Source organism: Podarcis liolepis, assembly GCF_965112155.1.
Source record: "Podarcis liolepis genome assembly, chromosome: 8".
NCBI lineage: Eukaryota > Metazoa > Chordata > Lepidosauria > Squamata > Lacertidae > Podarcis > Podarcis liolepis.
The window spans coordinates 45,983,074-45,995,463 of NC_139560.1; the positions used below are offsets into that span (position 1 = coordinate 45,983,074).

The following is a 12,390-nucleotide window of genomic DNA, read 5'->3' on the forward strand; positions in this document are numbered from 1 at the left end:
CTTCTGGGTCATGTGGCCAGCATGACTAAGCCGCTTCTAGCGAACCAGAGCAGTGCACGGAAACGCCGTTTACCTTCCCGCTGGAGCGGTACCTATTTATCTACTTGCACTTTGACGTGCTTTTGAACTGCTAGGTTGGCAGGAGCAGGGACCGAGCAACGGGAGCTCACCCTGTCACGGGGATTTGAACCGCCAACCTTCTGATCAGCAAGTCCTAGGCTCTGTGGTTTAACCACAGCACCCCCGCGTCCCTTAAAAAAAAAAAAAAGCCCCTGTACGTAAGGATAAAAATACACCATTTTACTACACAGTAAGTGGCCTGGGTAGCTCAGTCAGTACAGCATGAGACTCTTAATCTCACAGTCATGGGCTTGAGTCTCATCCTGGGGAAAAGATTCCTGCATTGCAGAGTGCTGGACTAGATGACCCTTGTGGTCTCCTCCAACTCTATGATTCAATGGCAGGAGCTGATATGCAAATGTTGTTTTTAACAGGTATCCATCATATCTAATGGTAGTTCATATTCTGAAACAGAAAAAATCTCATTAGTAAGAAATATTTCCTGATGTGCAAATGGTGGTCTCAGTCCTACAACTACTCTCAACTTAATCAATCAATCAATCAATCAATCAATCAATCAATATCCTTTATTTGACTGATAGTCAGAAATAAAACACAATAATTATAAACTATAACTCTCAACTTATTCAGATCTTCTTTTTTGTACTTTTTCATGCTTTGGAAATGTTATGTACTAAGCTTGGATCCTAGGACAATAGGCAGGTAGGATCCTAGAATGCAACAACTGATTGGCTTGCAGGATAAGACCAATCAGGCTCCAGGAGGAAGTTAATCAGCCTATTAGGCTGGTAAGATCATAGAATGCAACAAATGATTGGCCTGCAGGAGAAGACCAATCAGGCTCCAGGAGGGAAGCAGAACCAGCCAATCAGACGGGACTCATTGTGTAAATAATGTATATAAAAGCCTGAAGTTTGTGGGGAAATTCAATCACTGTTTTACAAGCTGCAATAAAGAGCATGAAATCACTGCAGGACTCCGAGTATATTTCAGGAAATATTTGTATTTCTGAAGTTGGAGCCATAGAAATGTCTGCAGAAATGGGTGGGAAGAATTAGATTGGCATGAGAGTGCTGAGGACAGAAGCCCTGAAAATCAGACATGGTATTCTACCCCTTTTGCAACCCCTAAAACACACAGTCTTTAAAATAGGGGGGGGGGGGAATGGCACATAGGGTGTACTTTCCCAATATTGCTGGAATGTGTACATGCAAGAATTAGACTGCAAGTGTGAAGAGCACTCACATTAGTATTAGAAAAGTGCATTTCTGAATATCCACGTCTGGAATGCAAATATAGCAACAAGGGCTGGAATATGCCGTCAATTAAAAAAATAGTTCACTCCTATATTAACAGCAATCATACATGCACATATTTAGTGTAAAGGAGGTTCAAAGGTGCATTTAATGCCATGTGAAAACGGCTGCATGTCTGCCAAAAACAGCATTATAAGTTCCAGGGATAACAGCACAATATCCCGACACAAATGTAGTATTGTGTGAGGAAGTGCTTCCCTGCATTGAGAGTAGAACGAGCAACAAGAGAGTGCATTTTCACATCAATTCAGCACATCATTTGCCTGCTGTTCCTCAAGGTCAGGATGGCCCCTGAATCCTGTGAGTGCTCTTCTTGTTAAAAGAAGTCACACAGAGGAATAACTTGCTCAGAAAGAGCAGAGAAGCCAAGTAAACACAAAAGAATAACTATGTATATAACCGTAATGTCAGACAAAATTGACTGCATTAAAAAGGTGGGCTTTTTTTAAGGGTACAAATTAATCTCTCTCAAACTGGAATTTCTCTTAAACAAGACATTTATGGAAGATATTTGCCTGGCATTCAGTATTATGCAAGGAAATAAATAAATAACCTTAATCTATTATCAGAGCTGAGCTGAAACTCTATAACCAATTTTGGTTTAGATTTTGTTTTGTTTTGTTTTCAAAAAGCACCTCTGATTTTCATCATTTTAAAAAGATTTTTGCTCATATTGTGTTACATAATTTCCAAGCAAGGATCATTCCTAAAGAGGTGCCCAATCTTATAATATTTAAAGGCTATTCTGTAGGATGTTCCCAAGTTCTGGAAAATGATACTCTATTCCTGTGTTTGCTGCCACGATGCCCACAAAGATTTTCATAGGTGCCCCAGTCTCTCAGCTTTCATTTTTTAAAAAGGCAAGTCTCTAGCCCACCTAGAAACAAGGTTATGGGGCAAAATGTGCTGGTACCTTCTCTATTTTTCTAGAAAAAGAGGTGCCAAAACTCACCATTAACACCTCCCTTGTTCTCTTATAATGGCAATGGTGCCCACCTGAGAGGTGCAACATGCTGATGACTTCACTAATACCGTTTTTGGGTGGCTGTGCACAATTCAATATATACCGCAAATGAATTAAAGACAAACTTATCTGGCTCAAAATGGAAGTGGTTACAACCCAAGGGTAAGAAACACCCCAATTCCAAAGATTAAAGAGATATACACTAACAAAAGGGATACTGAAATTGAGAATGCTGGGTAGAAATACTATCAATGAATAAATAAGCCAAACAGTGCATGTTTATCCATGTTAACATTGTGCCTGTGCCTTCACTCTTCAAGAGATCTCCAAGAAACACCTGCATTCTGTTTTGCCAGTGAAATCCAGTTGTTAACAAGGCATCACCTTACCAAAGTTGTATCTATATTGTTTTATATGGAAAGGTACCCACCTAAAACTACCACACAGAATTCGTTCCCTCTGGTCTTTGACGCACAGATGGCAACAACGTAATCTGGCATCCTTTGGTGGTGTTTCATTTCACTGAGAGATCGCAGTGTTTCTGAAATGCCTTCAGCCAGGGAATTCTGAGTAACCACTACATGCACCATTTCCTGGGAGACGCTGGCAATTAGCCTGGCAAGCCACGGGAGTTGAGCTGGCAACAAGATGCCCTGAGCACTCGTTTGTTGGGACTGCTCTCTCACAGTAAACTCTTGCATAGCTTTCAGCACGATCTGTTCAAATTCTTCCCTGAGTGGTATTTTATCAGGACCTGTAATTTTTGATAAATTAAATGATCAAAATAGGTCATCAAAAAGTCTCTTCCTGTGGTAGGAGGAGAGGATATATTGTTTTGATATCATCCCTTCTCACTCACGCTAGTGAGGAAACAGCAGAGCACATTCCCTTTGCAACTTATTGGAAGCAAGTTTATTATTCGTTAGAATCCTTTAATTAAGCAATCTAGTCTGGCTTGTCCTGTCTAGAATGTTCCTGGTGAGTTTCCCCTTTTATTTCCCTCTTAAAACAATAATAACACAACACAGTCATCTTTAAAAGTAAGAATAAAGTTTTACTCACATTCAGTTCACAGCAGTAATCTGAAGGCAAGCTTTATCTTGTGGTTACAGTGAAAAGAAGTCTGAGTTACATCTCAGACTTTCTGCTTGTGAAGATTGAGCTATGCGCTGGCTAAGAGCCAGGAGAGAGTGAGTCCAAGAGAGAGATGGTTGCTGGACCAGCCCTTTTATCTGGTCAGCTTGGGTCACGTCCATCTACCTGGTCACACACAGAGGTAAGAAGCTCCAGAGCAGGTATATCAGGAAGTCCTCCCTGTCTGGAGCCACATTCCCCTGTGTGTCCTTTCTAGGCAACAGAAAAATGTTGTACTTGACTACTTTAGTACATCCCACACTTCCATCAGACTGTCTCATTCAATTACTAGGAAAGTGTGCTGAGATATCTAAAAGCACAGGACTCAAAGCACAAAGTTGGCCACAGCAAACATCTCCAGTTTTGTTTTGTTTTTTTAAAGAACATGGATACAATAAAATAAAAGGCAAAAAGTGGTTGGCAGAGATTATTACCTCACTGAGAGAGAGAAAAATATGCAGACTTCTCTCCTGCAACCTGTACCTTGGCTTTGATTGCAACAGTTTCAAAAGGATCTTTTTATGCAAGCCCCTTTAAGCAGGTGACACAAAGCAATTTGGATTGCAAGGGGTGATAACGACCTCTAATGAGTGCAGAATTGCTTGGCGGATGGTTATAACAGAAGGCCTTTCACTTCCTTCAATTTTGTCAACTCTATGACAATGTTATTTTAGGCACCAGAGACAAGGCAGTTGGAGATCATGAGGGAAGCAAGCAACTGTTCCACAAGCCTAAAGCATTAGCAGTAATCAGAAGTGGGATTCTGTAGTGCTCACATTTTGGTTGCTGTTGTGCTGAAGGATGGAGAAGGCGGCAACCACATTCTCTTCTCATCTCATTCAACATTCACTCAAAAGTTGAAGAAGAGATGTAAGAGGGAAATACACGCTTTCCTCAGCTGATCCGTTTGTCTGTCAGGAGACTTGCCTCATGCTTGACAGTCATACATTACAGCCATTACAGCTTCCATGTGGAACTGGGCAAAACTCATACAAGTGTGAGGGTTGTTCGGCTCATTAGCTTCTTACAGCACTGAGGTCCAGTAAGGTATTAGGGTTGATAGCATTGAAAGCAGAAGGATTAGTAGAGCTGTACTCCCCCTGTCTGACAGAGGTGATCCATTAGGGCAGGCATGCCCAAAGTCCATTTCGGGGGCCTAATTTGGCCTGCCGTTTGATTTATTTAATCCGGCCCCTGTGGCAGTATACTGTATGTCCTTGGGTAAAATCCTAAAAAATGCTCAGCAACAACTTCAATCCTAAAAAAAGCCCCCCCCCCATGGCTCTCCTGGGCAGCTGTTTCAGGAGCAATACTGTAAGATTGCAAATATAAGCCACACTTTAACTTTTCACAATCGGAATTTGGGGGGAAAGTGTGTCTTATATTTGGGCCAATACGGTAGTAAGCCGCTGCATTGGATTCTTACCTTACAAATTCTGAACATTTCATGAGGACAGCAAGTTGCACTGACACAGGAGAAGCATGTGCTTGTCTTAGTCCATCCTGTTTTCCTACCTTTCCTCTCTCCTCAGGAAAAAGAATCCCTATGTGACTACATAGGAATGGCAGCAGTAATGGAACTGCTGGCTAGCACAAGGTGATAGAGAATATTCTTAATCTTCCCATAGTTAATTGTGTGTTGCTTACGATTTACACAAGAGGTGTTGCTTTCACATAAACAGTTGTTTGCTGTTCCTAAAACAATAGCTACAAACTACAGCTATAAGCCCTTCTGAATGAAAAGGATTTGCTGTAACTGAAGGTTTAACACAAAGCAAATGTGAGATTTTAATAGCAGGATAAAAAAGGGAGGTACTCTGAAAAGGGTAGCAGAGTGACCAACTTCTAAAGATCCAGCAATTTTAAATTTACTTTCTGGAGCACTGAGCATAGAAGTCTTTTTACATACAAAAACAAGTAGCAGAAGGTTTATCACTAGCCAAAACAGTGATCACACACACACACACACACACACACACACACACACACACTTTTGTAATGACTTACCTAGTTGGACAAGATACTGTATTGTTAAAATAATCATGTTTTCCACACTTAGTAACTGACTCCCAGTCAAACCAAAAAGTTCCAAATCTTTGCTTTCCAGCTGAGGCATCTTGTAGCAATTCACTAGCAAGGGGCTTACTACAATATCTCCAACATTCCCATAGAAATAAGGTAAAGTGCCATAACCTTCAAAAAACAAAAAAACAAAGACAAAAACTCTAATCAAGTTGTTTCAAAACAATTTTGCAATAACAGACATTTATTCAAAGCAATATTATTATAACTAATAAAAGAAGGGATGATGGCCTAGTGGCCCTCTGGATCCCTCCAATGTGGCATAGAGGCTTTAAATTTGGTGAGAAAAGTCTTTGCATCCTTGCATCTCAGGGCCAAACTCCACATTTTTTAAGGTAAGATAAGCCATAACGTGTGGGAGGTTTTTTGGGGGGGGTTTAAACACAACTTGCCAGTGCAGGAGTTAGGTGCTTTCTACGTCTGTGGTTAGCATGGGGGGGGGAGTGCTTTCATCAAAGTGATTGGGTCCCCCCATGCAAATTTCAGACATAGGGTCCGATTTGGATTGGGTCCACAGCAGGAAGTAAGGGTTCACTCTTACCCTGCATGTGAAGGTCCCAGTTCAGATCAAGGGCCCCATGCTAGCAATTTGTGAAAAAACAACAACCCTGTACTTAAAGGCGGAGCTATGTAGCTAATGTAATATGAAGTTTAGCCCTTAGAAGATGCAGAATGAATGCAGTGTCCTGCTGAATAAGCCAAAGGCCTATTTAATCCAGTCTTCCCCCCCCCCACACACACACTGGGCAATCAGATGCCATGGTACACCCATTACAGCAACAACTCTGTCTCCCACCCCTGCAATATGAGGGAAGGCCTTAAACTCAGAGTGGCATCCATGTGTCATGAGAGGCAATGGAATGAATGCGCCTCTGGGGGTGAAGTCAAATCATGGCATTAGCAGAACCAAAGTGATCTCCTTGGGGAGCAAGCCTGGGCAGTCTGTCTGAAGGTTCTGGGCTGCCCAGATGACAAGACCCCAGTCTCGGCCTTACTGAAACTGGTCAGGCCCAACACAACTGAAGGCTTGCCTCTTTTTAAAGGAAAAGGACCCCTGACAGTTAAGTCCAGTCACAGACAACTCTGGGGTTGCAGCACTCATCTCACTTTACAGGCCGAGGGATCCGGTGTTTGTCCACCGACTGTTTTTCTGGGTCATGTGGCCAGCATGACTAAGCCACTTCTGGAGAACCAGAGCAGCGCACAGAAACGCCGTTCACCTTCCCGCCAGAGCGGTACCTATTTATCTACTTGCACTCTGACGTGCTTTCGAACTGCTAGGTTGGCAGGAGCAGGGACCAAGCAGCGGGAGCTCACCCCGTCGCAGGGATTAAAACTGCCGACCTTCTGATTGGCAAGCCCAAGAGGCTCTCTGGTTTAGACCACAGTGCCACCCACGACCCTGCCTCATTTAAAAACATGAGTTAAAATAAAGTAACAGCAGTACTGGTACTGTTCTGTTAGTTACTATTTCTATGCCCAAGTCTGGAATCCTAGCTACATAAACTTCCCATGCTAACAGTAGAGCTCAGTCTGCAGGGTCACGACACACCCAGAAGGCCTCAAGCTCAGCGGCAGAACCCATGATTTGTCTGTACAAGGTCCCAGATTTGATCCCCAGCATCCCCAGATAGATTCAACACTGAGCTAGATGTAATGATTTGACCCACTGTGAGACAATTTCCTATACTCTTATGCCACACCTAATTCTTTTTTAGAATTTTTTTTTCTTGGTGCAGTGTGTGCTAATTTGGTCCTTTAATGGCCATAATTTTTGACATAGGGCACGGCTTTATTCCTGTATGCCTGTTGTGACTATTTTGCTCAATGAAAAGACCGCACTGCTCAGCTGAAAGCGGGAATGGCAAGTTTCAGGCAAAGTTTAGACAGCCCTCAGGTGCTTACTTATAGCCTCCTCCAGTGTTGGCAAGTTTCTATAGTTCTCTTTGCACACTACAGGGCCAAGTCAACATCAATGGCTTGCCAATAAGTCTTCCAGCCTAACAGGGGTTGCCCATGTCTGCTATTTGATGTGTCAAAGTGAAACCCCACAGGCAAGAAGCAAGCAACTGGTTTGCCCACTTGGCTCTTAAAGAAAATAAGTAACTAGAGGGAATTTTTATCTTCACCCTCACCCAATTTAGCAATGAAACTGACTAAACACAGAAGCTGCCAGCCAGGTTCTGCTTGCAACCAAGGACCCTAGCCTTGGAAGAGCTCCCGCCACTTCATGGGAGACGTTTGCTTGGGCAATGACCAAGCAATGTTTGCTCAGGCATACTGCCAGGGGAAAATCAGTTATGATGAGGTGCTCCCTCTCTAGCTTGCAAAACCCAGAAGCAGAGCTCTGATCAAGGATATCAGTGGGAATGTGATGCAGGATGCATGCAACAGCATGCCAGAAAAAAACAGTTGGCACGGACACACTTTTAAGATGTTTAACAAGTGAGAAACCTAGACATAATTTTGAACAACCTAATTCACAACTGCAAAAAAGAAATAAAAAACCACCACCAGAAAGATAACAGGGCCATTAAACTAATCACATTTAAAAGGACTACATTTCCCCTGAAGTAAAGAGGGGAGGAAGGGATGCGAGTGAGCCGAAGACACTTTGCAGTTGACATTTCCAAATTAAATAATACAACAAAGTGGGCCCAATAGGGTCACATGCACAATGTATAAAGTACATGGCTTCCACTGAAGAATTCTGGGAAACGTAATTAACCTTACGCATAACTACAATTTACAGCACCCTTAAAAACTGCAGTTCCAAGGATTCTTTGTAGGAAGCCATATGCTTTAAATGTATGCATGAATGTGAAAGGTCTTATACTTAAACTCTTAATGGCAGTCATCTACATTTAACTATGCAACATCCTAGAAGAGGGAGTTGGAATATTTTATACAAGTACACTTTTTTAAAAACATCAGTTGTTTCATTTAGTTGTTTTCTATTTTTTCATTTAGCAAATTAGGGTTTAAGTCAGTTCCTCTTTTGATTCTTACGTTGCAGCTTAATGCTGCTTTTCAATGATTAAATTCTCTGCTAATTAAAGCACAGTTCTAATGTCAAGGATAAATTATCTCACAGGCTGCGCAAAGAGCTTATTTCCTTTAGTTCCTCGCTAAAGAGCCAAATATGACGCACAGATAGCCTCTTTCAAGTTAGGCTTCAGCAATGGGTTTCAAATGATAAAACATTCTTCAGTTAACACAGAACATCCCTGGGATGACACATTTGGAATGCTTGGAAATGGTCTGGCTCCTTTCCAGCAAGAAAAAGGAGTGAACTGGATTCTTACTGTGTTTCACAGATAAATAGCTGCAATATTTAGATTTCAAAAGTTTTTTTAAATAAACAGAAAAACCCAAAGCATAACATCAGATGGTTTTATTTCATATTCTGAGCTTACCTATCAGTATTACTGGCCTGACTCCTGAGTTATTCAGCAGATTTTCAGGAACTATTACAGTCTCCCCTGCAGGGATGGGCTGAGGCTGTAAAATTCCAGTTAACATTGATTGAGGAACTGGGACTGACAAAAGAGGCTCTATAAAATACAGAAGGGGAAAGAAAACTCCCATTACTAAAAGACTCATACTGTGATTTGGCCCTACGAACAATTTAAGGGGAAAGAAAACCCCTCCCATTTCCACTGATCATTAATCACAATAAAATTCAAAACACTTCTGCATTTCCTCTAGCGGCTATAACAAATTTAAATAAAGAACCAAATACCCTTCCTTAACTCCACCCCATAAAACAAATGACCTTTTTCTATATATATATATAAAGGAGTTACTGTATTGTTTGTAGCTAAGGGTGAGGGGGAAACTAAAGGGGCCAAAGAGGAATATGCATCTTCTTACAAAGCCAGGTGCTGGGCTAGGAGCTGTTCACTGGGGCCACCTTTTACGGCTACCTGTCAGCATAAAGAAAGGATGAGAGTCCATGCTAACCTATGACCGATGACATGCTGATTAGAGAACTAAACACAGTCTGCCAATTGAATATTGGTTTACATGCTTCTGAAATCACAAACATTAAAATTAAGCTTTCATCATGAAGGAGCCACGGTGGTTTTTAAAGTAATAGAATACCCCAAATGCATCTTAAGAACTAGAGATAATCCTCATCTTTGATGTAATTGTAAGGCTTCCCCAATGATCTGCAATAATCTAGAAGTTGCTCAAAGGTAAAACAAGGTTGCTGTTTTGAAGCTACAGGTATCTTCCTTGATTTATACAAGGATTTTAATCAACCAGTAAATGGATTATTTAAAATTAATACCCTCTTAGTATGGACTACTGTTATCCATTAACAACATACTTCAAAGTAATCCCACAGAAATGAGGGAGTGGCCTTGAGCACAAAAGATGCCTTCTCATTTTCTCTGTATAGCAGAATTTAAATCCCATGTGTGCCCATAAGGTGCATCATATTCAACTAAGTCCTACTCAGAGTAGACCCATTGAAATTAATGGACCTAAGTTAGCTATGTTGGTTATCTTCACTGGATCCATTCGGAGTACAACTAACACTGATTATCACCCACTATATTTCCAAACCACAAGACATGGGTTGGAAAAATACATATGCAATTTTACGTACATGTCAATTATGTGCAATCTGAATTTTAATATTCTAATAGAGAGAAGTTTCATTACAGAAATTCGGACTTTAAAATTCCCAGCAAAAAAAGGCACATGGAGCACATTTCATAGATGCACATGCATACTGGTTTTTGGAGTGGCTGAGTTGTGAATGGATTTGTACATTGCCCTTTAAGAAGAGAAGCATGGAACTTAAACCCATATTTCCATCCAGAATGTGACTGCAACGTTCGGTTATAAAAAATGCTCTTGTTAAATCAGACTGTGGTCCACAGTACTTATAGGGGTTAATAATTTTTAAATATGCCGCAGATCAGAAAAACTCAAAAGACAGGGAATGCACAAAGTACCAGTAATAAGTAGTGGCAGATGATGGGTATGAATGACTGCATTAAAATACTGGAAGGCAGGACTATGAGACAGCTGATGTGTGCAAATATGCATGTAATTTTGCATTGGATTCAAATGGAGTATTTGACTGATAAATGCATTTAGCTTTATTGATAGCCCAGTAAAGCAGTAGCTACACAGAGAGGAATGCAATTTTAAAGTAATGGGCTACATCCAACTAACAAATTCATGGAATCACAGAGTTGGAAGGGACGCTGAGGGTTATCTAGTCCAAAGCCCTGCAATGCAGGAATCTCAACACACAGTCCCCCATCCAATTTAAAACCATACTGGACCCTGCTTAGCTTTTCAAAGTTTTACTATTGCACTATGGAGCTAAGTTAATTCTGTCCATGGATTTCAGTGGGTCTACTCTGAACGCAAAAGACAACTGAACGTCGCCAATTATGAAATGTTGAAATTTGGGATTAAAGTTTTCCACATCATGGAGAAAAGGGCATGCTGACATACAGCTGGACATTGGGGGTACCCAATTATCTCATCTAACTCAATAATGTATTTGTAAATGCATTTGAAAACACTTAGTGATGGGTTTAAGCCAGGTGGGTCACAGTGCTATTAGTAATGACATGTTCTTTTGGTTGCAGAGAAGTGAGACAAATCTAGTGTGGACAAAGGCACATCTTAGGATCTTGCCTGATCTTGGAAGAGGTCGAATGGCAGGAACAGGCACAACTAAGCCAGGAGGAGGAGGAGGCGGAGGAGGAGGAGGAGCGACTGGTGATCCAGGGGACCATCCCCGGTGTCGTTTCTTGGGGGGCCCAGAACTGGACATGGATGCTAGGTTGAAACAATGCACAAACGAAACAAAGAAGAGAAAGAGATGAGAGCTTGCGCTAATTTAAACAGAAACCCAAACAAATGTGCAACGGGAGCTTGACAATAGGTGATTTGCCCAGTAAGGTCCAGTGATCCCTTAACACTTTTAATTGCCTCAGAAATGAGCAAGTGTTCCAGTTACAGGGAACCCACAATCAGGCAAGGAGGAAAAGACAGAGCAATCCTAATTCTGACCAAGCAGCAGAATCACCACCATATATGAATGTATTTCTGGTCAGGGCAGAAGGCAGTGGTGGAGTGTTTTTGCTTCCTTTTTAAATTTTTGCTGTGTCAGCTCTAGGCTAGCGCAGCAGAGGGACCTCAACTCTTGTTCAGAAAATGAGGGGCCTTAAAAATCCGACTGACTTGCATTGACCCACTTTGCTTCTGAAAGGTTCCCATTTCAGGGCCTTTTACTGGTTACCACTAGAAAGAACATTGTTTATGCAAATCAGCTCAAGTCTTCTGCAGGTGCAGCAGGGGTTTCCACAGCACCAGTACCCAGAGGAGGGACACTTCCACACCACTCCCTCAGCATTGCAGATCAGGGATTAGGATCACCATTAATTTATTAAATTTATATTCCTGCCTTCCCACTCAAAAGCAGCCCTGCATGAAAAACATACCAAAGTGATAAAACAACCAAAGCATCTACAAACACAAAAACATTTAAGAAGCAATTCCAATACAGGTGCAGACTGGGAATGATCTGAACTTAAAAAGGCTTGTTGAAAAAGGAAGGCCCTCAGTAGGCACCAAAAGTACAAACAGAGAAGATGCCTGCCTAATATTTAGCAGGAGGGAATTCTAAAGGGCAGTTGCCACTTCCTGTATTGTGCTGAATGACTTCCTGATCCGGTTCCATCTGGAGGCCCACTCCTGCAGAGTGCAGTGATCAGCTGAGCTTATAAGGAAAGCAACCCTCTTTTTAGGATCATGCAAGGCTGGGAGGTGTGGCCACTGTAA

The 12,390-nt window shown here is 41.6% G+C and overlaps 1 protein-coding gene across 24 annotated transcripts in view; it reads right to left on the reverse strand.

Annotated features, from left to right (window-relative positions):
- Positions 1-12,390, reverse strand: part of GREB1L (GREB1 like retinoic acid receptor coactivator) — a 156,798-nt gene that overhangs the window by 35,239 nt on the left and 109,169 nt on the right. For all 24 annotated transcript variants that reach the window (XM_083518151.1, XM_083518150.1, XM_083518147.1 and 21 more), the window contains 4 exons: positions 11,242-11,385; positions 8,994-9,131; positions 5,503-5,688; positions 2,792-3,115 (listed from right to left, as the gene is read on the reverse strand). In XM_083518151.1, the coding sequence (XP_083374277.1) occupies positions 2,792-3,115; positions 5,503-5,688; positions 8,994-9,131; positions 11,242-11,385 (792 nt within the window). The remainder of the gene's footprint in view (positions 1-2,791; positions 3,116-5,502; positions 5,689-8,993; positions 9,132-11,241; positions 11,386-12,390) is intronic.